The sequence below is a fragment of the Lentinula edodes genome, assembly GCF_021015755.1.
Source record: "Lentinula edodes strain Le(Bin) 0899 ss11 chromosome Unknown C8R40scaffold_9, whole genome shotgun sequence".
Classification (NCBI taxonomy): Eukaryota; Fungi; Basidiomycota; class Agaricomycetes; order Agaricales; family Omphalotaceae; genus Lentinula; species Lentinula edodes.
The window spans coordinates 405,442-431,622 of NW_025764315.1; the positions used below are offsets into that span (position 1 = coordinate 405,442).

Consider the following 26,181-nt stretch of genomic DNA (forward strand, 5'->3'; position numbering starts at 1 on the left):
ACTCCGGCTACATCGAACCCGGCTTTCTCAAGTTTGACTTCTTGGTCTTGACCTTGAGCCCTTGAGCCCTTGAGCCTCGAACGTTGTTGTCATGTTTTTGAGTAATTCCGCTTCCCGCACATTCCCCATTTTCTTGCATATCCGCTCACCCTTTAGGCGTTTGGCTTCAACAAAGGTTTGTACGCGTCTGCGATGGTCATACGCGCCGTTCTGACAACGAACAGTCTCTCAAAGAGACCATCGAAGAGGTCATACCTGTGAAGCAAGCACATTTGAAGAAACTCGCAAGTCTCCCACTCTTTTGCCATCTATACTCTAGCTCACCTGTGTTCAGAAAACAGAGTACTCTGATGTCTCTATTGGTGATGTAAAGGTACACATGGATGTATCTTCTGGCTATACCTTTGGCTCAGCGACATCTTCAGGTTGGGAATGTCATAGGAGGTATGCGAGGCTTAAGAGCGATGCTATGGGACTCGTCTGTCCTAGATCCTGAAGAGGCAAGTTGTTCTGTGTATTAACTGTATCCTTTTGCCCTTCATTCTTTCTTCTGTGATCAGGGCATTCGCTTCCATGGACTATCAATCCCCGATGTACAAAGGGCACTTCCCGCAGCGCCTGGTGGCAAAGAAATCATAGCCGAAAGTATGCTCTGGTTGTTGCTCACAGGGCAGGTCCCATCTGCGGAACAGACTCGGGAGCTGTCTCGAGAACTAGCACAGAAGGGAAACTTGCCACCATCCGTTGCGAGCCTTATTGATTCGTGAGTGCCTCTTGTTGTGTTATGCGGTAAGTTACTGATGGGAATACACTTTTAGATTGCCCAAAACGTTGCATCCGATGACGCAGTTAGGCATCGGCGTCGCTGCTTTGAACCATGACAGCTCCTTCCAAGCAGCGTACGAGAAGGGCATCAAGAAATCTGAATACTGGAGATATACTTTGGATGATTCTATCAACCTTGTTGCTCGCCTCCCTGCACTCGCCGCCCGCATTTATCGTAACGTTTACAAACCTGGGGCCACTTTACCTGAGATTGACCCGGAGTTAGACCTTGTTGGTGAGCCGATCAAACTGATGCACAGTTCTTAACTGAACCCGATACAGGCAACTACTCTAAGATGCTGGGCTACGGCGATAATCACGACTTGACTGAATACCTTCGACTGTATATCTCTATTCATGGGGATCACGAGGGAGGAAATGCATCGGCTCATACAGCTCGTACGTGTAGCATGGAAGACTCAAGTCATGGGTTTGCTGAGATCTGGTTCATCCAATGACACATAGATCTCGTGGGTTCAACGCTTTCAGACCCTTATTTGTCCTATGCTGCAGCATTGTTTGCACTTGCTGGTCCTCTCCATGGGTATAGCTTTCATTCTTTTCGGCCAGAATTGTGCTTATCTCTACCGAACAGCTTGGCGAACCAAGAAGTCCTTCGTTGGCAACTCTCCATGTTGAGAGAAGTCGGGGAGGAAGTATCTCATGACACCATTCGGGAATATCTCTGGAAAACTCTCAAATCAGGACAAGTTGTTCCTGGGTAATCCCAGATCTTCTTCGACGTTTTACAACTCATATCTTTTCTACTTGCTCAGCTACGGACATGGTGTTTTGCGAAACCCTGATCCAAGATTCATTGCGCTGCAAGAATTCTGCGAATCCAAGCCCGAGCTTCTCAATAGTCCAATCATTCAACTGGTAAAAAAGGTAATTGTGCCTCGATCATGACTACATTACTTTCTATCGACACTTCTGCTCCAGACTTATGAGGTCGCTCCCGATGTTTTGAAAGAACATGGCAAAGTCAGTTTATCTATTGATTTGCTGACTTCGTCCTATATTAATGCAATCACAGACTAAGAACCCATATCCCAATGTCGATGCAGCGTCCGGTTTGTTTATTCTCTTGAATAATTAGAAGCTGTGATTGACCCTCGACTTAGGCTGTGTCTTGTACCACTATGGTCTGACTGAATTTAAGGTATATTCATATGTGCCTTTGCGGTGAATCTTCATTGAATGTGGTTATATTTAGTATTACACTGTGATCTTCGGTGTTTCTCGAGGTAACAGCTCATTTTTTCTTTCAATCTGAGAGTATCTACTGATTTGGACCTCCAGCATTGGGTTGTGTCACTCAGCTTGTGTGGGCAAGAGCTCTGGGGCTGCCTCTTGAACGTCCAAAATGTAAAGTCTCTTCGCCTGCTTACATTGGCACCTAATTCTGATGATCTTGTGCAGCATACTCACTAGAAGCTATTGAACAACTAGCAAAAAGTGGTAGTCCTTGAGCATGGGAACTTCTTATTGTAACGAATCAAAAAGATTCAACGGTCACTACTGTACAACAGATATACGTTCAATGCTCCTTTCATGTACTTGTAAGGGTACAAAGCACGGAGGACGAAAACTATGTGATCAAATAAATATGTAAAACCTATCAACCCAATCAGATGACATTACTCGAAAAGAAGGAAAGGGTATACGTGGTTGATATGGAAACATCAACCGGCATCCCAAGTCAGTTCACATCAGAACCGTCGTGATGCTCCCTGCTGGGGAGGAATCTGTTGCGGAGGCGGGGGATGTCCTTGCATAGGCATAGGCCCACCTTGAGGAGGTGGTGGCCCTCTGTATCCAGGACCTGGAGGCGGCATTCCACCACGCATTTGAATCTGGGGACCGGAGCCGGGACCATATCCTTGAGGTGGCATAGGGCCAGGCGGTCCAAATCCTGGCGTACCTGAACCAGGAGGGCCTTGATTAGGCGGATAAGGACCGCGGGGAGGGGGCTGGTTCTGAGGATAACCTTGTCCCACAGGTGGACCCGGACGACCTCCTGGTGGGAGAGAATTGCTGTGCGGCATCATCATCGGACGCTGGGCACCTGGATCTTGACCGGGAATAGGTGTTCCACGAGGTGGCATAGGACCATTAGCAGCAGGCATGGGCGATGGTCCTGAGCGCGGCGGCATATTAGAGACCGGTCCTGAATCTTGAAGAGAGACAGGTGCAGGACCGCCCATGCCACCAGGTGACTTCTCGGCAGCTTTCATGATTTCGTCGCTGTGACTGGTGAGATAATGATCCACACACGAAATGACAAACTTACTCAAGCAGGTTCAAGGCAGCGCACAGCACAACCCATTCGACGCAGTCTTCGTTACCTTCGCCAAGAGTTTGCCACACTGCCTTTTCCTCAGGTGTCTTTCCGGTAATGCTTATTCGAGTACCACCGCCGTGGGGATTCTTCTGAATTTTGCCAAACTCGATACGCTTAGGAGGAATGTTATGACCAGCATATGCAAAGTAGAACATACTCCAGAAGGCGGCATTTGGATTAGGCTTGGAAATTTGAAAAAGCGGAAGATCTGGAGAGTCTGGAGAAGGAAGAGATAGTTTGTAAATGGGAGATATAACACCAGTGTTTGCTATAGTCCATTTCAGATTGCGAGAAGCTTCACAACGAGCGACACGAGATCCAGCGGGCGATGAATGTCCTGGTTCTGAAGCAGATCGTTTCGCAATTTCTTTGGGTGGAGGGGGAAATATTTTAGCAACACATAAATCGCCCTTAGGAGAAGGTGTTAAAAGATAGTTCTCTGAGTTCTATGAAGGTAGTGATGAGCGTAAACATGAGCGAAGTCAAGATTGAGTTCCTACAAAGTTGGTATGCAGATAAGAGTATAGGATGTTCTCCGGTTGACCTAGAAATGGTTCAAAAATCTTTACAGGTAAGGTGTACGAAAGCGTTTACCGTGAGGAGTCACAATTAGCGTGGGGAGATGGTTAGGGATCGGTGGGTCAGTAGGATGGGTATATACCGCGTAAATTGCTGAGGAAGTCGTCAGACATTATTCAGCAGAGAGAGCAGAGAGACCTACCAGCCATGGTGATGGGCGCAAAGTAAGATAACTACCTCAGCCTGTAACCGGTTGCAGCGATAACCCCGTGACTTGCCTATTTCCGGATCTATTAGTATTACTATTGGTGTTGCTGCGGTTGAGAAGCGAACGACACCTTCAGAAATTGTTGAACAAAAAAACAAAGCGAGTGAGGGAAATTGAGATAATGATAATGTAATAAGGTCTAATGAGATCCAAGAAGTCGAAAAGGTCAAAAGTTAAAAGATGAAAAGAATGCGTGACGCTTGATATAGTGACACATTCAGTCACGGTTGAATCGATTTAGCTAGATTTAGCTCGACGACGACCACAACAACGTACCGACCGATTCCGTACTTTTGTGACAACAATTTCCAACAAAGTTCCTTGCACTGTTCATCATGAAAGGTCTTAAAAAGACTTTGGTATTTCCTTCTAACTTTAAGTAATGCGCGCAGCTAATACTGGTCCAGCTGAACAGAAAGAGCTCGCAGGACAGCACGTCCAAGAAAGAACAGAAAGCAAATGCTTTAGCAGCCTCTGCGGCTGCTAATCCACCACCACCACCCCCTAATACTTCCAAGCCACTGCCGAATCCGACCATTTCTCTCAACAATGCTTCTAATCACTCCTCTCAACCTCGTTCATCGTCCCCTGCCTCGTCGCAACCTTCTACTCCGGACCGCAGGCACTCCGGCGATGCTTCGCTTTCTCCTCCTATCGTCGTCGTCAGTCCCGATAACTCGGCAGAATCAGCTCATCGCACTCAACTTTTGTCTGAACGGCACGCCTCGAATCTTGATAGCCAAGGAAATGCCACTCCCCCTCGTAATACTACCCTCAACCGCCTAAGAGCCGGACCCAAGGATACCATCCCTATCGTTGGTAAACCTCCGCGGAAGCAGAGGAGCAGTCGTTTCGTCGTGACGGAAAAGGTCGAAATAGAGAGACTTCCACCATTCATCGGTCTGTTTACTTCACATTCTTGTCTTCCTTCACCGTTCACATGTCGTAATAGAAACACCTGTGAATGAGCGACCGATCCTTTTCATCAAAAAGCTACACCAGTGCCGGGTCCTGTTTGACTTCAACGACGCCAGTGCCGAACTCAAGGGTAAACAGATCAAGGCTCAAACGTTGCATGAGATGCTGGAGTATATCACCACGCAGCGTGGTGTTATTACCGAAAGTGTATACCCCGAGGTGGTCAACATGGTTCGTGTCATATTACAACCCCCTTCATCTCCATCGGTTTTGACACCTCCAATTTTAGTTTGCCGTTAACCTCTTCCGTTCGATACCCCCACCTGTGAACCCCATCGGAGATGCGTTTGATCCCGAAGAGGATGAGCCTGTCCTCGAACTCGCTTGGCCTCACCTTCAAATCGTGTATGAATTCTTTCTTCGATTTGTCGAAAGCCCCGATTTCAATACGAATTTGGCCAAACGGTACATCGACCAACCCTTTGTTCTCAATCTTCTCGAACTTTTTGACTCGGAAGATCCGAGGGAACGCGACTTTTTGAAGACGACGTTACATAGGATCTATGGAAAATTCTTGAACCTCCGTGCGTTCATCAGGCGCTCCATCAATAACGTTTTTTACCACTTCGTCTATGAAACTGAACGCCACAATGGTATTGCTGAGTTACTGGAAATCCTAGGCTCTATTATCAACGGTTTCGCCCTGCCTCTCAAAGAGGAGCACAAGATCTTCTTAACCCGCGTACTCATTCCCCTCCACAAAGTCAAAAGCCTTTCGCTATATCATCCTCAGTTGGCCTATTGCGTAGTGCAATTCTTGGAAAAGGATCCATCACTGGCGGAGGATGTGATGATGGGCTTGCTCCGGTACTGGCCCAAGGTCAACTCTCCCAAGGAGGTGATGTTTCTGAACGAAGTGGAAGAAGTACTTGATGTCACCGATCCTGTAGAATTCCAGAAAATTCAGGTGTCATTGTTCCAGCAGCTGGCCCGATGCATCAACAGTCAGCACTTCCAAGTAGCCGAACGGGCGTTGTTGTATTGGAATAACGAATATGTGGTGAACTTGATGAGCGATAACCTCGCGACCATCCTTCCAATCGTTTTCCCTGCCTTGTACACCAACTCGAAATCGCACTGGAATAGGTATTGTGCATTTCCTTCTCGTAACTTTCAGCCCTGATTATCTGTTAGAACAATACATGGCATGGTATACAACGCCCTGAAGTTGTTCATGGAAATTAACCCCGATCTATTTGATGAAACGATGCAGCAATACAAGCAACGGAAGATCAAGTGGGTGAAAACACCTTAATTCCCCGATCCCTTCGACTTATCTATGATTTACAGCGAGCAACAACAAGCCGTCAGTCGATTTGAAGCTTGGCAAAAGATGCGTCAAAAGGCCGTAGAAAATATAGGAGGAAAGTTGCCTGAGGGATTTGTCGAGATACCGTATCCGTCTCCACCTCCGCCACCATCAGCTGAAGATGTCGATATTCTTGATCTGTCGATGGAGTTGAACGCAGCATCGATTGACGACGTGACAGGAGGTCTAGACGAGCACGGCATCGAACGGGTGCCCATGGCTGACCCGGGACTGGATGTGCGTTAATTCATCATAACTCCAAGTCGTAGTGACAGTATATCTGAGAATCCATGGTTTCCCTTGCCTTTTTTCCCACTTTGTCTTTTACCCTGGTATAGCAAATGTACCCCGATGTGGGAACAGACCTTACAGCATCGAGTCCTGGTCAAAGCCCCCATGTTCGCCGAAAAAGTGTGCTACCAGGTACGCGCTTTTTATGAATCCATCTTACAGATCATTCACATCATGATGCAGTGGATCCTTCGGTTCTTCATGATCTACAGGCGCATCGAAGTCTTGATGAACCTAATAGGAACGGTTTACATTGATTTCCGATATGTCCACTTCTGAAGATACAACCGTCAACATTATGAGTATCTCTTTGCTCCTCAAAAAAACACTATAGTTCAATCAATTCCTTGTCCAATTTTCTCGACTTCACATTCTGTTCCTCGTATATTTACTCTAATCAACACCATGTGTTCTCTTATCCTCTTCTATCTTCCACTTCATTTCTGTGTCGCTCCGGAGCTTTTTGGCATTTTTACCCTTCATACACTCTTTTAGTTTCGATATATCATTGTGGAACGTTGTTCACTGTAATGCTGTTCTTTCGTGTGTCAGTACGTTCGACGCATAATGCTATAAACCTTGCTTTTTCGCAATAAATCGCTGTCACTCACCAATCGCGATGTATGCAAGTATGAATCACGAGAATGTACCAGATGGATGAGAGTGATGATCTCGACAGATCTTCCTGTTTCGCATTGCTTCGCGGCCAAGCATCCGTAATGCAAATGTGTAGACGGTACTGTAGCTCTTTGACTTGATTTGTGAATGCTGTTGTAAACCTGGATTAACGCGCACTGCGCGTCTTATCTCAACTTTCTTTCCGGGAGCAAAGGCCCTGTTCTTAGTAAACACCTACAACCCCGAGCAAGACAGTATTCAGAGATATATAAGAAATACCTCCGTCAAAGACGGGGTCCCACAAAATACTCGATCCTCGTCATTCTCCAGTATTGTAACTTACTCCGTACACTCTTTATCAAAGAAGTAGCATTTCATCACAACTTATATGTCTCTGTTACTCCGACTAAGAGTCCCGTCAGAGCAGGTATACTTTTCGAGATTCGATGCCTGCACATCATACCTCAATACTTCGGCAACTTTGTTGTTAGCAGTTACTAAAGTGCACTCACACTGGACGTGTCCAAGCCACTCGAGCTCGACTCTTCGGAGCCCATCTGACTGAGCATAATGTGCCTGTTAGTTAGACCCGCTTCGGCATCGCCCTGCGATTTTACTGTGTTGGCAAAGCGTATGTCCTCCATGTTGGAGACTGTCGTGTCATCCCCTGAACCACGAATAAAGTGTCGGGCATTCAAGTTGGCAAGAAATGTGGAAAAGTAGATGGAACATTGCGGGTATTGTGCAATCGCAGTCCAAAAGTCCGTTCCGCTAGCGGTCTCGTCCTTTGTACATCTAGTAAGCGACATATCATTATCGCAGGTGTAAAAGGAGACTCGCAAGGATGAGGGAAATAATGGTCACGACGGCGGTCACCAATCCAGTATTAACAATAGTGACCGTCAAGCGGCGCATGATTCTCGAGATCCTAAAGATAATCGGTAAGTTTGAATGCACCTTCTGAATGGCTTGAATTGGGCTGCTCCGTCGACAGAATCAGTGTCTTTGAGGAGCATGAGCATGGCTACTGCAATGACGAAATCAACTACAACGGACGCTACGAGTCCCACCCTCTTGAGATCCTGAAAGAAGCATTCAACATTAACTGCGAAAAAATTTCTCAAGACACAAAAACCAGGTTGATCGGGATGAATATATTTGGCTTGTTTATCGAGAAGACGCAGTAAGCCATAGACCAGCCAGCCAGCCTGAACTCAGAAATCGGAAACCTGCTCTTCACACCAGTTCCATAACCTCTCTCCCATCTCTAAGTTCTGTGCATGGATACTGGGAACCTGCCGTCGCGCCCAAGCAGTCAAGTACTGTGCGACAGATCGTCAGCTTTTATCGAGAATCATTCTTATGAATAATGTTACCTCTCCATTCATGTGCAGCGCTGCCTCCGAGGTTGCCGCGTACAAAGTTGTGATAATACCCAAAGAGACAGGATAAATACGTATCTTCTCAACTATCCAGGCAATAATAGGATGCAGGTGACGCAGCAGTTCTGACTTGACACCGCCTGAACAAAAATCATTATCAGATGAGGGTAAACATCACGCTCGAGGCACTATAACGCGCCTGGATGCAAGGAGATAGCCACGACACCCTGATCGCCGTACCGTCGTGCGAGCTCGGAGGAGATGAGGACCACGCCCTGTCACGTCGCGGAAATATCAAACTATTATAGGATCAGCATAAGCATACCAGTCACACACCAGTTTACTTTGGCCATATAAGCGAGTTCCTGTAAGTTTTTTTCCGTGCCGGCGTTGCAGCATCCCCCTTCTGAAGCGAATCCCAAACGATGCCTTTTTTGGGGGCGGTCATTTCGTGCGCGTCCGACGATACAGATACCACACGAACAGGCTTTGGCGTCCCAGATATCTCACCATTTGCAGTGCGCAGGAGCGTGGGCATCAACAGTAGGGTGAAGAAGTAGTGTCCTACGAAATGTAAACTAATCATCACATGCGTCAATGAGAAACGGTACCCAGGACGTGCACTCCGAATTGAACATCATAGCCCTGCGCAGTTTGAGGACCAATGCCAGGAGAGTACAAAAACCACTGCAGCGAAATGTCAATAGGGAATCTTGATCCGTTCATGATGTGTACTGCTCACGCATTATTAATGAGGACATGTAGTTCCTGCTCCATTGAGATGTATTGTTCTGCAGCTTTCCTGACGGAAGAGAGGTCGGAAAGGTCAATCTTTAAGAAATGAATGTTTGATTTCCCAGTGCTCCGACAGATATCGTCTATAGCTGTCTGAGCTCTCTCTTCCGAACGTGCGGCGAGATACACCTTAGCATTGCGGGCAACCAATATCTATTTGGAAGGTTCAGTTACAAGCTATAAGCAAAAGAAAAGAGTTGTCGCACACGACAGGTCTCCCTTCCAATACCGACGTTGCCGCCTGTGACCAAAAATATCTGGCCACTCAGGTCGGGGACATCTTCTGGGGCCTTCCACGTTGGCTTTGGCGGCCACTTCTCGCTGAAAGATCCAACGCGCGCAGGTGGAGGGAGCTTTGACACAGGCATGGCAAAGATAATTCTTCAAGGAAACTCAATTCACAGGTGCAAGTTTGTGATTCGAAGTTGGTGGGAGAAGTGCTGAGAATTTGAAGTGTGTACAGTACACTACTAATAGAAGCTTCGATTGATTAGGAAAAGATGATACTTGCGTTTGCCATTGCCGAAGACTGTTACAATTGATCTCCGAGGGAGCAGTACAGTCGCCAGTTCATCTTGATGATCAGTAGTAGATGGTAGTTTGTGCTCAGCATTTTGAAAGATGCATGTACATAACAAAAAATTGATGGCCAAACCCTTTTGAAAAATAAATCTTGAAAGCGGTCCGCACGTTTAATGAGAAATATAGATTACATTGCAGTGTCTAGCTACAGGAAAAAATATGGTGTTAAGAATGCTAATGTGTAATATACATTGTCACTGTGTCAGGTCGTAATGATTATTTTGGTTCTGAGATCATGTTAATTGGAAAGCAAGCAGAACCCGAGTTTAGGAAACAACGACGACGAGAACGGAAGGGTAGAGGCAAGCGTTAGTTGGAGAAAGTAAAAAGTTCAATACCCAAAGCCCAATCATCTAGTCTACTTCCTCGACGGAGGGCCCTTCCTCAGCTCCTGCACCAGGGAAGCCACCTGGTGCACCGCCAGGGAATCCTCCAGCTCCAGGGAAGCCACCTGCATCAGGACCACCAGCAGCACCATACAGTTTTTGCATGATTGGGTTTGCGATCGCCTCAAGCTCCTTCTGCTTCTCTTCGTACTCCTCCTTCGATGCCTCCTGGCTCTCGTCGAGCCACTTGATGGTTTCGTCAACATGGGTCGTAAGCTTAGCCTTGTCTTCCGGACTGAATTTATCGGCAAGCTTCTCGTCGGTAAGGGAGTTACGAAGATTGTACGAGTAAGATTCGAGACCGTTCTTAGCAGTGATTCGGGCAGTAGCAGCCTCGTCCTCGGCTTTGTATTTCTCCGCCTCTGAAACCATGCGTTCGATCTCTTCCTTCGTAAGACGGCCCTTGTCATTGGTGATGACGATACGGTTTGACTTGCCGGTACTCTTATCAGCGGCAGAAACATTCAAGATACCGTTGGCATCGATGTCGAAGGTGACCTCGATTTGAGGTACACCACGGGGAGCAGGTGGGATACCAGAAAGCTCGAATTTCCCAAGGAGGTTGTTGTCCTTAGTGCGAGCACGTTCACCCTCGAAGACTTGGATGAGCACACCAGGTTGGTTATCGGCGTAAGTTGAGAAGGTTTCAGACTTCTTAGTCGGGACAGTGGTGTTACGCTTGATGAGTGCGGTCATCACACCACCAGCAGTTTCAATACCGAGGGAGAGGGGAGAGACGTCGAGGAGAAGTAGATCCTGAGTCTTCTCAGAAGTGTCACCGGATAGAATCGCAGCTTGGACAGCAGCACCGTAGGCAACAGCCTCATCGGGGTTAATGCTCTTGTTGGGCTCCTTACCATTAAAGAAGTCGGAGACGAGCTTGACGATACGAGGAATACGAGTTGAACCGCCGACAAGGACGATTTCGTGCACATTGGCCTTATCAATCTTGGAATCGCGAAGGACCTTCTCGACAGGATCGAGAGTGCTACGGAAAAGGTCTTGGCAGAGTTCCTCGAAACGGGCACGTGTAAGGGAAGTGTAGAAGTCAATACCCTCATACAAGGAATCGATTTCGATCGAGGTCTGAGCGGCAGAAGACAGAGTACGCTTAGCACGTTCGCAAGCGGTACGGAGACGACGAACGGCACGAGGGTTAGAAGAGAGATCTAGAAAACGGAGTTAGGGAACGAATTACGTACACGATAATTTTAAAAAAAAACATACCCTTTTTGTTCTTGCGCTTGAATTCTTGAATAAAGTGGTTAACCAACCTGTTGTCAAAGTCCTCACCGCCAAGATGGGTGTCACCAGCAGTGGCTTTGACTTCGAAAATACCTTCTTCGATCGTCAATAGGGAAACATCAAAAGTTCCTCCTCCCAAATCGAAAATCAAGACATTACGCTCGCCAGACACCTTTTTGTCGAGGCCATAAGCAATCGCCGCGGCAGTTGGTTCGTTAATAATACGGAGGACATTCATTCCGGATATGGTTCCGGCGTCCTTGGTTGCCTGACGTTGAGAGTCATTGAAATACGCGGGAACGGTCACGACTGAGTTAGTGATAGTGGTGCCGAGGAATGCTTCGGCAGTTTCTTTCATTTTGAGGAGGACCATCGAAGATATTTCTTCAGGTGACTAGGTAACATGACAATCAGTAACTCATAAGATAAAATGGGTAAAAGAACACATACAAATTGTTTTTTCTCGCCGCGGTATTCAACCTCAATGTACGGCTTCCCCTCTTTTGAAAAGACAGTGAAAGGGAAGTGCTTCATATCGGCTTGAACTTCAGCGTCATCGAATTTACGACCAATGAGACGCTTGGCGTCGAAGACACTGATAGGAAAGTGTCAGTGAAAGAGATCGAGAAAGATCAGTCAACGGACATACGTATTATGAGGGTTCATCGCGACTTGGTTCTTTGCGGCATCACCGATAAGACGCTCTCCGTCGGTGAAGGCGACATAGGAAGGCGTCGTTCGGTTACCTTGGTCATTGGCAATAATTTCAACTCGATCGTTTTGCCACACACCGACACACCTGTAAAACAAAAGATCAGTTTTAATCGAGCATTGAAAGAAAAGAAGCGCTTACGAGTATGTAGTGCCGAGATCGATACCAATAGCTTTTGAGGAAGACATTATGCGCGAAGTTTTGGATGGGTGAAGGGAAGATGGATGTTGAAAATATGTGATCTGATGTGATGAGAACCTGGAGCCAAATTTTATAATTTCGAGCGATTACTCCTCGAAAGCTGGAGAACCTTCCAAATTGTTCGAAACAGTTCTACGTGCGTCTGTGGTCATGTGATGTTTGAATTAAAATCAATGATATGACCTCACCGACGGTCACCGACTGCTATGAGCTTATGCCACACGTGTCTTTTATGAAGAGTGCAGGTCCCTGCTCGAAATCTGGGGATAACTAATCGATTCGATCAAGATAAGAATGTTGTTCAGTTCTTTGTGGAATCAAGATAGCCAGGTAGAACCAACAAATAATATTTGCATGAGCGTTCACGGTACAGTAGAGTATGTACAAATCTTGTACAGATGTCCTTCAGTTCCATTGAATTTGAGTGCACCCGCCAAAGTTGATCCCCCCGCTACAGGCCTTGATATTTTATTTTCCCCGGCTTTTACCACAAAATTGGCACTGGCGAAACCGTCTAGATTAGCAAATGCTAGGGGGAGGTCAATCGCGATACTTCAATCCCAACCTATGAACCAAGCGCATGAATACTCACTGATGTTTTTCATCGCATAATAAGTAGCATTGAGCACTTCGGGGCCGATGACAAGAGTAAAGAAGCCCCGATAAGAACCCTCACTCCATTGTAAGTCCAAATTCGCGGCAACATACTGTTGAGACTTCACGTCTGCTGCAGCAGGTGAAATGTCGGTACCAAACGAAGAACCAGAAGTGACCGCAGTCCCGGCGAACTCCACGCCAATCGCACCTTGACCGGTTAAAGGGTCGTACCTACGAAAGAAAAGAGCAACAAGAGAGAAGTAGTAGGAAAAGGAGGAGATAATGGTTACGCGGTTAGATTGACATGATTGTGGAGAGCTACAAACGTAGTTGAGTCATTAGGATCTGCAGAAACCGTGTCAATTAGTCCTACGTATGGTAACGCAATAGGAAAGATTTACGAGCAAGGTCTGACGCCCAATTCGCATGGCTATCTCCAGAAAGAACAATTGTGTTGTTGATCTTATTTTCATATAGATAGCCCAGGACACGTTCACGATTAGCACGATAGCCATCCCATGCATCCTAATATTAGTAGTGGATTGATCATTATAGAGTTTTCTTCTGGAGGATAGTCCCCTGACATACCAAATCGACTAGAAGCAAGGTAAAAGGTTCCGAAAGTGAGCCTGCATGTCAGAACCACCAGTTCAAAATTGAAGCAGGCAAACGTTTGACTTACAAACCCCACTCTCGTTGAGCTGCGTGAATACTATTTGCTGTCTGTGATAATGCGGAATGTAGGTTGGAATTCCGAGCCTCCAATGGATGAGTACCTACCCTACCACCCGCCATGCGGCTCCGCGATCTTGAGATTGAGAAAGCGTGTTGAAGAACCCTGTAATGAGAAGATCACCACAATGTCGGTCACCCTGCAAGCGTCGTTAAACATCGGAATTGACTGACATTTTTCTTGTTCAAACCCCATTAACGAACGGTTAGGGTAGGCCGCCAATGTGTTGATGACTACGTACATAGGTAAGTACAGAGCTGGTGAACTAGAACGCGTCGTTAAAGCTCACATTCTGTGGGACACGGGATATGGTCACAATCGTGAACCGGGAACTGGTGTAATTGGCTGTCAATAATATAAGCATACGTACCAGTATTGTAATAAAGCTGTCGAATATAATGCATCAGTTGAACGTATTCCGTGTAGTGCACCGTATCAAAGGCGATACTTACGTCCGTGATATCTCTGTCATACTGGCCTGTAATCGATGATATCAGTACGACTCCCTGAAGGGAGTTTGAGATTTACGCGTGTCAAGCATAGTCAGATCCAATAGCTTCCCAATTTCAAAGTTTCGCCAAATCCGCAGTTTATCATCGACGGTGACTTGTCTAATAGGCATCCATTCGTGGTATGCACTACAAACAACAAATGAGTCTGAAAAGAATGAGATAGCAAACAATGTGGGTCTACTCGCCGAACGGCTGCCAACTTCCTGTCCGTAAAGCATGCGCCTGAGGGTGAGAATTCGCAACCGATGGCGCTGTCGGCGATAGACGGTAAGCAAACATCCCGAGATCGGGAATCGGGAATGCAGATACCTGTCGTTGGAGTCTGCTGTTCCTGCTTTCCACGACTGGTCTGCTACCTAAATCACGGATCTATATTGAATTTTATTCATGTTATTCGGAATGTACAGGCACCCACCTCATGATCATCCTAAATTCCTGACTTTTAGCAAGCTTATTTCAATGAGGTAACTCATCTTACCCTAGAAAAGCATGTTATTGTATTGTCAATTGAAGAACTCGGAGGCCAAGGATTAACACAAACCAAACTGTAATCCAAGGTCCACTCAAATGCGCCGCGAGAAGCCCTTCATCTGTACGATACTGATTGAGACGTTGACGATAGTCATGCACAGTAGCAAGCTCTCGTCCAAGTGTTTGTCGACCAATAGAAGCACCGTTTCCTAGAGATTCATAAATCTAAAATCTCAAATCAGTATAGCATCTGGGTTAGAAAATATTACCACTGCGGAAGACGGTACGTACATAATCTCCTAGGTGTAGAAAGATCTCCGCACTAGTACTGTGTGCCGCATATCCATACGCATTGAACCAACCTACCATGAATAAATCAATGAATTTGAGCGTTTCATTGGAAGAAACTGCTTGCCTGCTTGATACTGCGAACATGAGAATACTGCCAATGTGATAGGGTTACCTCCATTAACTTCCTCTGCGGGGGCTTCGAAGAACCAAGATCATAGTTTTAAAATTCTCAATGGCCTACGGTTAATCAGCACTTACTGTCCGGGGAAGGAAGAGTTCTGGTTGTCCCAACCGGGCTCACACTAGAAGAATTAGTGCAATCTGAGAATTGGAAAAAGTATTTGGTATCGGGAGTCAAGCCAGTTGCCTCTACTTTGAGTGTCCAGTCCACATCGTAGCTAGTAAATGCTTCGCCAGTGTCTATAGGTTCTCCTTGCAGATCCGGAGAAGTCGATATTGCGAACGAAAGGCAAGCGGGGACGCTTTGGTCTGGTAGTTGCGTGGTATTGGAAGGAGAAACTGGGACTGCGCGAGTCCAGAGCAAGACCGACGTATTAAATGGATCCCCCTGCTCGTAATCGTGATATTACTTTCTGTTCACGAAAAATAGCTAGTACACGGGTCTTACACTAGCCACTATGCCATTTTTTGCGGTGAGAATACATCAAAATGCGGAGAAGTATACAAGCGTACCAGAGTGCGTGAAATTCAGTCCACCCTTCCAGATCGTAGGGCTCTAAAACTGTAGTCAGATGTCAATGCAGTTCGTCGAAGTGCGCCGCTATTCACGTTGCTGAAGTCGCCTCCGTAGAAGGTGGGATAATGTTTATCCACAAATGGAGACGCGTCTTCGGTACTAGTTTGGCGACGGGCATGCGCGATATGTCTTTTGGCGATTTCCCTGGTATCAATGGCCGACTGGGAAGCAAATGACTATTCTGTTGCTGCCCTATTCCAAAAGAGTCCACATACCTGAGTGTGCCCAGAAAAGGGCGAACCGTACGCCAAGTTTCTATCCAGCAGAACAGTGGTAGCCCTGCAGGATGTAAGATGGAAAAAAGTCAACAAGAGGAACACGGGGAAGTTTATCATTATGGCTGTAAGTATTGCTGAGGCAGTTTCGATGCTCTTGGAATCACACGAATCCTTCTTTATGGGCAGCATGTCTTTATACAAGAGCCAAATGGTGCGTCACAACTGAATTTAATCTTCATGTACGCAATTGTACGCAATGCGGCCCCTTGCAAGTGTATGACTAGCTCGACCTTCGGGCCCCATGACAACACACGTTCGTTCTGGATATCGCAGATGTGAGATAGATATATAGGGATTTGGCGAGCATCCACGAGGGCAAGCCCGCCACTGCATGAGGAACCTGAAAGAATTTAGAGTAAGGTTGATTTACATCTCACATAGCGGAGAGATGTGTGGTGCTTAGTGAGGCCTAGACGGTGCTAGGAGAAAAAATAAGTTCTCACGGTTAGGTTCAGCACTAGAAATTTTCTTCACTCATCGTGAATATTTAACTATCCTATCCTATCCTGGCTCGCGAGAATAGTCTAACACTATGGGTTCTCGGTTAGAGAATTACATGCTCTTAGATACTGCTCCAACTCATAATTCGAATGGTGCGGACCTGACCCTCAGGAAAATCTTTGAACGTACAGTGCTGCCAAAAACTGCCAAAAATAAAGCCATCGCGAAAACTTCGGACAATGCACTGAAAGCACGGATTCGGAATCTCTCTTGCCATGCATAAGGTCCAGGATACACTGGCACGAATCGGAACAGTGAGTTTGGTTTACTGACACTATCCTTCACGTGCAGCTCGACTGAATTCTTCCTCTTACCGTTAATGTTGAAGAGCGACTAAGACGCATCGTCGAGTTTTCTCACAGTTGATTTACACAAACGAGCCGAATCTCCGTGATCTATCGGTTTTGTTTGTAAGCTAAGAGCTTTCAATGAACGCGCATGGCATGTAAGTACTATGTATTGGGACTACGTTGGAAATACATCAAAACATATCTCTTCCCTTCTCTATTCCTTCCCTCACCGCTCTTTGTAAAGTCATGAAGTCTGAACATGGCTCTACAGAAATCCCCCCACCCTCGATGTCACGTTCTGCATCCAAGTCGATAGAAAGAGTTAATACCTTTAGGTTCCGGCCCACGGAAGACAGTGATAGCGGAGATGAAGTATCGCGCGCTCAAAGTAATCGGAAATCTTCCTACACAACAAAATCGTGCGTATTCCTCCAATACTCTTCAACGACTTCTCACCGATTCATCTATATCAGCTCCGGCGCTTGTGTACACTGCAAATCACTCAAAGTCTGTATGAACGCTATCACTCTCTTCTATAGCTCACACTCCCTAGGTCAGATGTGAATTTGGTTCGGGCGAGAATGCTTGCCGGCGCTGTCAAGCAGGTAACATACTTTGTCAATCCCGTTCACGGAAGAAGCGCAAAGCTGCTCCGTGAGTTGATACAACAATGACTACTGGTAATGGATACTTGACTTGTCATCTAGAACACATGAAGATCTACAAGAGAGAGCGCACTCGCAAGACTGTCAGATCCAGTCATTGCTATTACAGCTTGATCAAATGAGAATGGAGAAGAAGATTCAAGCGTTGATCGCTCACGCTTACCCTAAATCTTCTTCTAGAGGATCTGATGATGCATCGAAATGTGTGCTTCAAGCTTTAAAACTGCTTTATTTACTGAATACATCGACAGATATACAATTGAAACGGGGAGTAGAAAACTCTCCTGAGCTAGTTGTTGCCTCTTATTTTTCTCCAGGTTCGTCCTCAAATTGTCCCTGATCTAACTCTCTTCTCAAGCATTTTCAGACCGCTCGATATCAGTTCTATCTCCCCCTGACATCGTCAGATACTGCTGCTTATATCCAAGAGATATAACAGAGTTGTTTACAATGTGTGTTCTCACCGCATGATCTTCACGGAAATTGTTCTTACTTGTCGCTCTTTCAAGTTTCTTTGAAAAAATCAACGTATGTCCCCCTCGTTCATCGTCTCATCCTTCTCACCCAAGATTCATAGCCATTTTTTTCGATTCTGGACCCAGAATTACACACGCCACAGAATTTAATCTGGACATGTCCTTTTCTTTTCACTGTCAGTAAGTGTTCAAAGCCAATCTCTTTTTTGGGACTGGGTTCTATCTGCTTTTGCTAGTTTGTGCGACAGCGTCACGATACTGTGCCTCCAAAGCAGCCTTGTATTCACTAGCTAAAGATTTTGCTCGAGAGGCTGCCGGCCAAGCACTCGTTGACGGTGCAAAGAAGATAGACATTTGTCAAGCTTACCTTCTGCTCGGTGTGTATCCATCACCAAAGAAGAAGTGGGTGGAAGATAGGAGTTGGCTACTCATGGGTGTCGCGATCAGGTATCCGACTTCCGAAAACATTGTAGTTCGAACGCTGGTGGCTCATTTTTGCATAGAATGGCTTTAGAGCTTGAACTAAATTTGCCGCCACCATCTGATTGTGACGAGCGGGAGGCATTAAACAGGACGAGAACTTGGTTGAATTGCTATTGTGTAGATGGATCGCATGCAATTCAATTCGGGAAAATGCCCATGCTCCGTCTTGATGACTATATGGCCCGCACATCACAGAACTGGTACCGGTCGTCATCTATGAATACGCCGTACGATGTCCATCTTGTTGCTTACGTTCAAATACTTATCATCATGGCCCAATGGAGAGCTACTGTGCAGCAAGAAAATAATTCTGAAAAGGTGCATGTTTTGCTTATCTGTACTCAACGAATCTGAACGCTTTCATTAGAATCTTGACGTAGTACAGTTCGCAGTGGAAACGGAGAGACAGCTATCTAAAGAGTGGTCTCTCTGGTTTGCCCGATATGAAGAAGAATATGTTCGCAACCGTGAGTATAACCATCATATATTCAATGAGCCATTCTCAACGCAAACAGCCTTCATTCTCTGCTACTATCGTGCCAACACAACGGAAATGTGAGAAGATTCTATTTTGACTTTTTAAGTACTGAATCAACAACAAATGACCCAGGATAACAGCATACCTCAGACTCGTTGTTTTAGCTACTGGCTTTCAAGATGCTTTCAAATCAGGTATCTCCCGGGAGTCAGGCGTCCTCAGGAGATCAATAGATGCCGCGAGGACAGTCATCCAGATAATGGTGGATCGTTTGTATCCAACAGGCTATCTTAAGTATGCCATGGAAGCAAACTTCTTGTATGTTTCATTTTCTGCCGCCTATTTGCTCAATGTAAGTTCTGTATAGCAAGCTCAGGAAACATTTATCTTTTAACTGTTGTTCAGCTTCTTCGTCCCAAGCTTTTGCCCCTAATCGATGAGAACCTCCAGGAAGAGATCATCCTTACCGTGAAACGCTTAATCCATGTTTTGGGGTCTGAAGATGTTGCATTGGATGGAAGACACACTCCTGCTCTCTATTCTAAATTTCTAGTCAATCTCTTGAGCAAGTACAATGCCCGCTCGAACAGAAGATCAGAAACACCCCCGGATGGCATCCGTTTTCATCCGCAATTCAATGATGAACGTCATACTTCGCCACCAGGTTGGCCAGACATACAACAAGTTGGAGGTCTTACAGAAACTGGCGCTGGCCACACCCTATCTGAGTACGAGCCTGGCATTGTCTACCAGCAGGCTGGTGATGCGGATATGGACTTCAGCCTTGGACATTTTGGTATGTCGTGTTCAAATTTATGTGACATTTTGAGTCCTGATTTTTGACTCGGACAAAAATATTGTTAGTTCGCATCGTGTCTGAACTCCCGGTCAATCAATACAACTTGAACGCAGATCCCAATGTATGGAATGAACAGTGGCCTGGTGTTAGTGGTTGGTCGCCACAATTCAATTGCTAATTACATCGAGTCCTCTATACCGTAGGATGGTATCAGTTAGGATCTGAGTAGAATTGCCATGGCGCAACGAGCATTGTATAAATTTGGTTTTGAATCCACCAGGGGTGAATGCACAGGCGTAAGCTTCCACATCAGGACTGCATGTAAGTTTTACAAAATTTAGAGCTAAGGTTTCATTGGGGACTGACAAGTTTGTGTGCTGAAGTATATCAGGCTGTCAATTTTTTCGCGCCTGTTTCAATTTTGGGACGATACTGACGCGGCTCATGTATGTAATTTCAACCCCCAATGAAATCTCAGAAATAGTGTAGGCAAATTTGAAAAATGCAATATAATTGACACACAAAAAGGCTAGGGCACTAGAGAGCACTGGGAATAGGAGGGCGTAAGTCCAGCCACTTTCAGTCCGTCAACAATGACTGGATCGGGGTGATCAGGGGTGATCTTGATCTCAAACAGTTCCGGATTTGATTCGGACGTCGAAATTGTCGGATGAATAATCGGACCGCCCCGAGTTCGTTACCTCCATTTGCAAGCTAGGTCTTGCTTTGGCATTTGACTACTACACGTGAGGAGTTCCAAATATTCCTATATAAGTTATTAGTATGTACTTGACATGAATTATTAGCTATGTAGTACTGTATCAGCTTCGGTCAGGAACGTAAGAGAATGTGATTGCCACGAAGGATGATATAAAATACTGATAAATATGAGTAGGTTGCTTCAATAAATAAAGTAAGAGAGTGTCACTGATGCATCAACAAATGTGCTCAAATGTCCTAATGAAAACAGGAATGGAGCCCTCACGCATTATCCTACAGACGGATAGAAGTCAGTGACATTCCTTTGAGACAGAAAATTGAAAGAGATACCATGGTAAACAAACTGAAGAGAGCCACAGTCTCATCGGTTCTTTGTAAGTCGGAAGGGAACTCGATGCTAAGGAGTAGGGGGGTTGTGACAAGTTGCTGGCGACTTGCAGAATTGGTTTCCATCCGACTACAAGACGTTAATCAATTAATAGCAATTATTTTATTTTATTTCAAAACCCACAGGTAAGTCACCGCCGCTGTTGTTGAACCAAAGGTTCTACATTCTCTTCGTGAGCATGATCAAAACAAAATAATGGAGGAGAACTTACCCTACGCCTTCCCCGCTAAGATACGCAATATCGCCATCATCCACAAATTGCAAGACAAGATGAACCTCGGTGTACAGTGCGCTGTTTTCCGAAGAAATAATGCCAAATTCACCGCCAACATAGCTATCGTTGAAGTAGTTTCAGAAAATAAAAATAGGATACTTTAGATAAAGCAGCTTACGGGACTATATTGGCAACCACTTCGCCAGTAGTCGGGTCAGTACAATTGCCACTGGAGCGGATCAAGGTCAGATGAAGACTTGCTCCAAATGAAGAGGCATCAACCACATGTATCCACTTACCCAAGGAAGCCGATGTACTCCCGTTCACCGAATGGACTTTCAGTAATGTGTCCATTGGCATCGGGGACAAGTAAAATCATGGCGTCGTAAAGGCGGGTGAATGTGGGAACCGCGGGCATAGCGTCACGCCTGTAAGGCTGGATTGCTTTGGGCATAGCAATCGCCAAAGCTCGATATCCGCTGGTTGCCAGGGAGAGGATGGCGAAAAGAAAGAACAGGCGAAAAGTCGAAGTAGACATATCTGGGGGATCGGAAGACTAGGAATCAATCGGAGTTGATAACAACAGTTAAAACTAGAGGAGAAAGTGAGGGGTTCAATACTAAAAATTGCGCTCAGGATCCTGATCTTAAATACTCTCGCCGGTCGCAGCAAATACTGCCAGAGCCCAAGCTGTGCGCAGCTTTAATTTTGCCGACATTGAAAGTTTCGATAATAGGCTGCCAAAAACGGTCGATTTAGCTGGCGAGGTAGAAAATCAGCAAGGTGACTTTCGAGGCAGGATGGGATATTGTAGAACTGTCTGCTTTGCGAATGAGATTGAATGAGAACAACACTCCAGTTTGGCCGGAACACACACACTGTTTGGCACCGAGTGTTGAAAAGCACCAAAATGAGGGACCTTAACCTGACCTAACCCAAAGCGAAGACATTGAAAATTTCTGAGGCAGAGCGCTATCGACACGCCACGGGCATATGTAGACATCGGATTCGCTTAACGAAAGAGATGGAACATATTTTCAATGAGCTCGTTCGGGCTCGGCATGACGCTTGCTAAGAAGTACACCGAGTTACGCCACACCAGATGTATGCAGGATATCTATTTGAGGCTCCCGAGCAGCCCTTCCTGCAAAATGCAGTGGAGGACTACATATAGTTAAAAATAAAAGAGGTCCACAGTGCTCATCGACAGACAGAAGTTTCATCTCCCGCACACTGGCTGGACCAACTCGTATCCACTAGTTAAATTGTACCCAGAGTACGCGTCCGCCCTTGGGCTTGCTTCGTCGAGCGCACGCGATACGAGCGGCAATACTTTCGGACTCCTAGGTTATATGCAAGTATAAAACCACTGTTATGCAGTTAGAAGAGCCTAGAAAGTACTATCAATAGTAGCCAGTTGTAAAGGCACAGGCAGCCACCCACCTCCTCAAACACGTCTATCTGCTTCCCGTTTCCCCGACGCTTTTAAAATTGGTTGATTCCTGTCACCCCTGGAGATTTACCTTGACGTCTCTATGGTGCATTGCTGTGGTGCGATGCACTGTATACGTAGCGGGAATGGAATCTGTGAAAAAAATCCTCAAACAATAATTTTCAGTTTCGGATATTCGACGGCGAGAAACTCCGTTGACTCCAAGGTGATTGAAGTGTTGAAATGAGACAGCCAGACTCTATAACCTCTTGAAGTTCCAGTCGTATATAGCTAGATCTAGGTAGTCAAGCGTTTGATGTGCATTCCATCCTTTCCGCCGGCAGCAGTTAAAGGAATCGGGATTCGGCGGAGTGTCCTGGAGACTCCCAGGGGATGGAATAACTTGTTGCCCGAAGTAATAACATCAACAATGTTGATGAAGTCGCAATATAGAAACAAAGGAAGCGGAGTCAGCCGACCCCCAAGCTACTCCAAGCCAGAACACTGCCTTCCGCACTTCGTTTTCCAAGCCTAGAAGGCTGTAGGAGATTTGTATTCTGCGATCAGGTAAGTTGAAGTAGGCGTCGAGAAACGGTATCGTGTGTGTATCTTCGAAATTCAAGCGCAAGTCGCAAAAGTCACAGCCACCGGGCGCTTGTTGATTGTACGGTCCGCACCTTCTAGCGATGAACCCAAGCAGGACCCATAGCGCAAAGTTACAGGCTTTTAAGTTCGTCTCAACTTTAGATCTCTCCTCCATTGCAGCTCACTGAACCACAGGAAGGTCTATGATCACTTGTTCCACTCAACTTCATCGGTGTCAAAAATTAGGGATTCTGCGCTCGCAGATCGACTGTTGGACTACACCAATGATTCAATGGAAGTACTTGGTCGCAGCCTTGTTTGGAAGGTGTGACGCCACTGTAAAATCTGCGAATAAATCAAATTTATAATATTGCAGTACTTCCTGATAGCTGACGAACCTTTGAAATCAACCTCTAATGTTGTGAAACCCGAAACCTTGCTTCGCTCTCTCCAATCGTCACGAAAACGTTATGCAGATTTACTTTCTCAAAAGATGATTGCACCCGATGGCAGTTATCCAGAAGGGTTCGTGGTGCCAGGCTGTTCTAGTCCCTCACCTCGACGAGATAATCCATTCCTGGATCTGGAAAGGAATAACCCATTGAGCTTGCATAACGATGTACGGCTAATATCCCGGAGCATCATCTATACACGGCTCATGCATCTGCTCCATAGAACCCTTGGACAGAATGGTTCGCTGCTCAAGAGCTTAGGAAGATGATTGCTCAAGACGTGGAGCGCACGTATGCTTCCTTGTTCATATGGAACGAAAGCTCGTTTTCTTAATTTACCCTTAGTTTCCCTGAGATCGATTTTTTTCGCAACACGGGTGTTCAAGATCAACTAACGAACGTCCTTTTCCTGTATTCGTCCATGAATACCAGTACCGGTTACAGACAAGGTCGGCTCACATCTATCACGCTTCCCTGCTTTCTTTTGTGACGCTTGCTCCTCTAGGGATGCATGAGTTACTAGCTCCTCTGTATTATGCCGTCGACGTGGATTCATTGCTGGATACCCACGAATCTCACCTTATCTCAGAGCTGTGTTCAAAGATCTGGGTTGCTGCTGATGCTTGGGCCTTATTCGAATCTATAATGTGTTTTGCTTCACGTTGGTACGAGTGGCGGGAAAACCCATCAACTTACGCTCTACCTTCTCCTTTGTCCAATCATGTTCAACTGAATCCCGACGGTCAGGCTCAAATTAAGCCATATATAGCACCGATTGTACAAGACTGCAATCAAATACAGGCCACACTTCTCCATACAACGGATCCTTTGCTTTGGAAGCATTTACAATCTAGTGGCCTTGAGCCACAAATATATGGAATGTAAGTTCTATAAAATTCATTACTGTTGCTAGGCGTAATTCCTTTCGCAGTCGGTGGTTAAGACTTTTATTTACGCGGGAGTTTTCCATGTCAGATGCCATGAGATTGTGGGACGTATTGTTCGCTTGTGATCCTACACTCGATGTGGTACCCTGGGTGTGCGTTGCAATGCTGATACGCATACGAAATCTCTGTCAGTCGAGAATATCACTGTCTTCTTTGAAGTATTGACTCGTTTCATACAACTTGCAGTAATCCCAGGAGATTACACAGTCCAACTGACATCGCTTCTACGATATCCAACACCAGTATTTCCCCTTGATTCAACTAACACCGTTCATCATACGTCATTGCTCATACGACAAGCTCTGGCTCTACAACTGGCACCGACGCCTTCTACAGGCGTCAGTGTAGTAGCGGAAAATCGGAACTTGTTGGACATTCCAATGGAGGTTCCCGAGCCACCTTCAACCTCTCGGAGGAAAGGACCACAATCTACAGCTACTCGCAATAGATCGTCACCTACGCATGCGCGTCAACAATCATCTCAGCCTCCAGGTGGGTTACCTGAGATGTTGGGCGGATTATTTGAACGTGGTGAAAGCCTCAACATCAACAAGACATTAATGAGCGCTGTGACTGAACTGAAAGTGAGTAGATCTGTGAGATGGACGTTCCAATGCTTATTCTAAGTTTCAACTTCCAGCGGAACATTCCCGAACTAGCTGCTTCCTTTGTTCGATCTCCACTCCAGTCTCCCTCTATTCCAATGACTGTCGAGAGACAGTCTCAACAGTCGGATGAAAGGCCGCCTTGGGAACCCAAAAGTCGACGGGAACTTGAGCGCGAAATGGCCGAATTACGGGCGAACGACAAACTTCTGGGAGAATCTCTAAGCTGGGTTGTAGACACACTACTACAAGACGAAGACACGTCCCAAGATCCACAGAGACTGAAGAAACGGAAACAAGAAGCTCTTGAATCTTTATCGTATGTGAGGGATGTCCTAATCAATGGAATTACGGAAATAGAGGATGAGAGACTATACGGAGAGGCTGAACTCGCAAATAGAAAGTACAAGGCTCGTGAACCGACCCAAGCAAGAGAAGCTAGCTTGGTGCACGCTCACACTCTGGAAATGCCTAAACCAGCCCCGGCTCCTGTCGCCGATACTCGCCCCAGGATATCGGGTAATAACAGAGGGCACACGACCGCTATCTCCTCGTCTTCTTTAAATGCGCCATGGTCTCCGAACACAGCCCGCCTGGCGCCTTGGAACTACACCAAATCCAGTTTTTCCATCGATGGGTCCCTTCCAGCCACCACTCTACCACGACTTCCACCGCCTACTTCTGATAACTTTCAGCGGAGTCACATAGGTCCCGGTCCTAGTCAGGTAATCAGTTCACCTACCAAAGCACCACCCAAGCGAGACAGAACCCCCGATCCACTAGGAGTTTTGAAGTAGCGCTTCATGCATGTATACCATAACAATGTACTGTTAGAACCAGGTTAGAACTTGTAGCATGAATTAGCATACATACATGTAATCATCAGGAGCACTAAACGACTGATATCAATTAGTCGAGACTTTAGGCTTATATGCATTTAATTGCGTAGAAGTAATGAAATATCTATACTCAAGAGTCCTAGTCAAGAGTGACGAAAAATTGGCAGGAATGAGCCAAAGGGTGGCATCTCGGCATCTGGCTAAAATATTTGA

At 46.0% G+C, this 26,181-nt stretch overlaps 9 protein-coding genes across 9 annotated transcripts; 4 read left to right on the top strand and 5 right to left on the bottom strand.

The window, feature by feature from the left end:
• Positions 1 to 91: 91 nt before the first annotated feature.
• C8R40DRAFT_1159579 (citrate synthase) lies at positions 92 to 2,297 on the top strand (the record flags this gene model as incomplete). The annotated part of the gene is made up of 16 exons (XM_046229900.1): positions 92 to 175; positions 225 to 284; positions 335 to 373; positions 426 to 500; positions 561 to 763; positions 819 to 1,060; positions 1,108 to 1,224; positions 1,291 to 1,369; positions 1,421 to 1,546; positions 1,602 to 1,713; positions 1,768 to 1,809; positions 1,862 to 1,898; positions 1,950 to 1,987; positions 2,042 to 2,072; positions 2,128 to 2,193; positions 2,248 to 2,297. 16 exons carry the CDS (start codon positions 92 to 94, stop codon positions 2,295 to 2,297), a joined length of 1,401 nt encoding a protein of 466 aa, XP_046088660.1.
• Positions 2,298 to 2,537: 240 nt separating this feature from the next.
• On the bottom strand, positions 2,538 to 4,150 carry C8R40DRAFT_1263907 (uncharacterized protein; the record flags this gene model as incomplete). Its single annotated transcript, XM_046233879.1, has 6 exons — positions 4,027 to 4,150; positions 3,891 to 3,966; positions 3,764 to 3,841; positions 3,670 to 3,713; positions 3,119 to 3,615; positions 2,538 to 3,078 (listed from the first exon to the last, which is right to left on the bottom strand). The coding sequence occupies exons 2-6, from the start codon at positions 3,895 to 3,897 to the stop codon at positions 2,538 to 2,540; spliced, it is 1,167 nt and encodes a 388-aa protein (XP_046088661.1). The 5' UTR covers positions 3,898 to 3,966; positions 4,027 to 4,150.
• Positions 4,151 to 4,291: 141 nt separating this feature from the next.
• C8R40DRAFT_1168296 (phosphatase 2A regulatory B subunit-domain-containing protein) lies at positions 4,292 to 6,791 on the top strand (the record flags this gene model as incomplete). Its single annotated transcript, XM_046231158.1, has 8 exons — positions 4,292 to 4,315; positions 4,364 to 4,856; positions 4,909 to 5,105; positions 5,164 to 6,020; positions 6,069 to 6,170; positions 6,225 to 6,480; positions 6,582 to 6,666; positions 6,718 to 6,791. The coding sequence occupies 8 exons, from the start codon at positions 4,292 to 4,294 to the stop codon at positions 6,789 to 6,791; spliced, it is 2,088 nt and encodes a 695-aa protein (XP_046088662.1).
• A 1,575-nt stretch (positions 6,792 to 8,366) lies between these two features.
• On the bottom strand, positions 8,367 to 9,697 carry C8R40DRAFT_1159581 (NAD(P)-binding protein; the record flags this gene model as incomplete). The annotated part of the gene is made up of 7 exons (XM_046229901.1): positions 8,367 to 8,474; positions 8,529 to 8,674; positions 8,734 to 8,809; positions 8,959 to 9,098; positions 9,146 to 9,246; positions 9,277 to 9,482; positions 9,536 to 9,697. The coding sequence occupies 7 exons, from the start codon at positions 9,695 to 9,697 to the stop codon at positions 8,367 to 8,369; spliced, it is 939 nt and encodes a 312-aa protein (XP_046088663.1).
• Positions 9,698 to 9,938: 241 nt separating this feature from the next.
• On the bottom strand, positions 9,939 to 12,592 carry C8R40DRAFT_1248017 (heat shock protein 70). Its single transcript, XM_046233652.1, has 5 exons — positions 12,396 to 12,592; positions 12,192 to 12,341; positions 11,993 to 12,137; positions 11,525 to 11,936; positions 9,939 to 11,466 (listed from the first exon to the last, which is right to left on the bottom strand). The coding sequence occupies exons 1-5, from the start codon at positions 12,440 to 12,442 to the stop codon at positions 10,265 to 10,267; spliced, it is 1,956 nt and encodes a 651-aa protein (XP_046088664.1). The 5' UTR covers positions 12,443 to 12,592; the 3' UTR covers positions 9,939 to 10,264.
• Positions 12,593 to 12,659: 67 nt separating this feature from the next.
• On the bottom strand, positions 12,660 to 16,536 carry C8R40DRAFT_1094411 (PhoD-like phosphatase-domain-containing protein). The gene is made up of 17 exons (XM_046227653.1): positions 16,032 to 16,536; positions 15,849 to 15,977; positions 15,745 to 15,795; positions 15,318 to 15,627; positions 15,184 to 15,255; positions 15,060 to 15,130; positions 14,835 to 14,993; positions 14,575 to 14,653; positions 14,314 to 14,442; positions 14,156 to 14,263; positions 13,959 to 14,018; positions 13,833 to 13,890; positions 13,739 to 13,775; positions 13,454 to 13,577; positions 13,379 to 13,397; positions 13,048 to 13,283; positions 12,660 to 12,984 (listed from the first exon to the last, which is right to left on the bottom strand). Exons 1-17 carry the CDS (start codon positions 16,221 to 16,223, stop codon positions 12,818 to 12,820), a joined length of 2,001 nt encoding a protein of 666 aa, XP_046088665.1. The 5' UTR covers positions 16,224 to 16,536; the 3' UTR covers positions 12,660 to 12,817.
• A 490-nt stretch (positions 16,537 to 17,026) lies between these two features.
• C8R40DRAFT_904589 (fungal-specific transcription factor domain-containing protein) lies at positions 17,027 to 20,312 on the top strand. Its single transcript, XM_046236635.1, has 16 exons — positions 17,027 to 17,304; positions 17,359 to 17,392; positions 17,439 to 17,539; positions 17,593 to 17,753; positions 17,802 to 17,867; positions 17,918 to 18,002; positions 18,060 to 18,078; positions 18,128 to 18,206; positions 18,263 to 18,473; positions 18,530 to 18,827; positions 18,877 to 18,976; positions 19,025 to 19,064; positions 19,120 to 19,339; positions 19,393 to 19,783; positions 19,852 to 20,107; positions 20,170 to 20,312. Exons 1-15 carry the CDS (start codon positions 17,132 to 17,134, stop codon positions 19,962 to 19,964), a joined length of 2,091 nt encoding a protein of 696 aa, XP_046088666.1. The 5' UTR covers positions 17,027 to 17,131; the 3' UTR covers positions 19,965 to 20,107; positions 20,170 to 20,312.
• A 116-nt stretch (positions 20,313 to 20,428) lies between these two features.
• On the bottom strand, positions 20,429 to 21,754 carry C8R40DRAFT_904230 (uncharacterized protein). The gene is made up of 6 exons (XM_046236634.1): positions 21,408 to 21,754; positions 21,287 to 21,337; positions 21,106 to 21,228; positions 21,018 to 21,053; positions 20,837 to 20,963; positions 20,429 to 20,779 (listed from the first exon to the last, which is right to left on the bottom strand). The coding sequence occupies exons 1-6, from the start codon at positions 21,644 to 21,646 to the stop codon at positions 20,768 to 20,770; spliced, it is 588 nt and encodes a 195-aa protein (XP_046088667.1). The 5' UTR covers positions 21,647 to 21,754; the 3' UTR covers positions 20,429 to 20,767.
• A 2,091-nt stretch (positions 21,755 to 23,845) lies between these two features.
• Positions 23,846 to 26,154, top strand: C8R40DRAFT_1094417 (uncharacterized protein). The gene is made up of 6 exons (XM_046227654.1): positions 23,846 to 24,026; positions 24,083 to 24,458; positions 24,509 to 24,651; positions 24,711 to 25,108; positions 25,165 to 25,928; positions 26,003 to 26,154. Exons 1-5 carry the CDS (start codon positions 23,999 to 24,001, stop codon positions 25,924 to 25,926), a joined length of 1,707 nt encoding a protein of 568 aa, XP_046088668.1. The 5' UTR covers positions 23,846 to 23,998; the 3' UTR covers positions 25,927 to 25,928; positions 26,003 to 26,154.
• Positions 26,155 to 26,181: the final 27 nt, after the last annotated feature.

Excerpts from the sequence above, each read along its gene's own strand:
- C8R40DRAFT_904230 (XM_046236634.1), bottom strand. The coding sequence starts at position 21,646 with ATGTCTACTTCGACTTTTCGCCTGTTCTTTCTTTTCGCCATCCTCTCC. Across the intron at positions 21,338-21,407 it reads GAGTACATCGGCTTCCTTGG|TGGCAATTGTACTGACCCGA; the intron begins GTAAGTGGATAC and ends GATCCGCTCCAG. Across the intron at positions 21,054-21,105 it reads CTTAGCGGGGAAGGCGTAGG|AACCTTTGGTTCAACAACAG; the intron begins GTAAGTTCTCCT and ends AAGAGAATGTAG.
- C8R40DRAFT_1094417 (XM_046227654.1), top strand. The coding sequence starts at position 23,999 with ATGAATACCAGTACCGGTTACAGACAAG. Across the intron at positions 24,652-24,710 it reads GATACGCATACGAAATCTCT|TAATCCCAGGAGATTACACA; the intron begins GTCAGTCGAGAA and ends TACAACTTGCAG. Across the intron at positions 25,109-25,164 it reads GCGCTGTGACTGAACTGAAA|CGGAACATTCCCGAACTAGC; the intron begins GTGAGTAGATCT and ends TTCAACTTCCAG.
- C8R40DRAFT_1248017 (XM_046233652.1), bottom strand. The coding sequence starts at position 12,442 with ATGTCTTCCTCAAAAGCTATTGGTATCGATCTCGGCACTACATACTC. Across the intron at positions 12,342-12,395 it reads GATCTCGGCACTACATACTC|GTGTGTCGGTGTGTGGCAAA; the intron begins GTAAGCGCTTCT and ends TTTGTTTTACAG. Across the intron at positions 11,937-11,992 it reads GCGGCGAGAAAAAACAATTT|TCACCTGAAGAAATATCTTC; the intron begins GTATGTGTTCTT and ends CATGTTACCTAG.
- C8R40DRAFT_1094411 (XM_046227653.1), bottom strand. The coding sequence starts at position 16,223 with ATGCTGCCCATAAAGAAGGATTCGTGTGATTCCAAGAGCATCGAAACT. Across the intron at positions 15,256-15,317 it reads AACTCTTCCTTCCCCGGACA|CCCCCGCAGAGGAAGTTAAT; the intron begins GTAAGTGCTGAT and ends GGTTCTTCGAAG. Across the intron at positions 14,443-14,574 it reads CCGATTCCCGATCTCGGGAT|ACTCATTTGTTGTTTGTAGT; the intron begins GTTTGCTTACCG and ends CATTCTTTTCAG.
- C8R40DRAFT_904589 (XM_046236635.1), top strand. The coding sequence starts at position 17,132 with ATGAAGTCTGAACATGGCTCTACAGAAATCCCCCCACCCTCGATGTCA. Across the intron at positions 17,540-17,592 it reads AAGAAGCGCAAAGCTGCTCC|AACACATGAAGATCTACAAG; the intron begins GTGAGTTGATAC and ends CTTGTCATCTAG. Across the intron at positions 19,784-19,851 it reads CTTCAGCCTTGGACATTTTG|TTCGCATCGTGTCTGAACTC; the intron begins GTATGTCGTGTT and ends AAATATTGTTAG.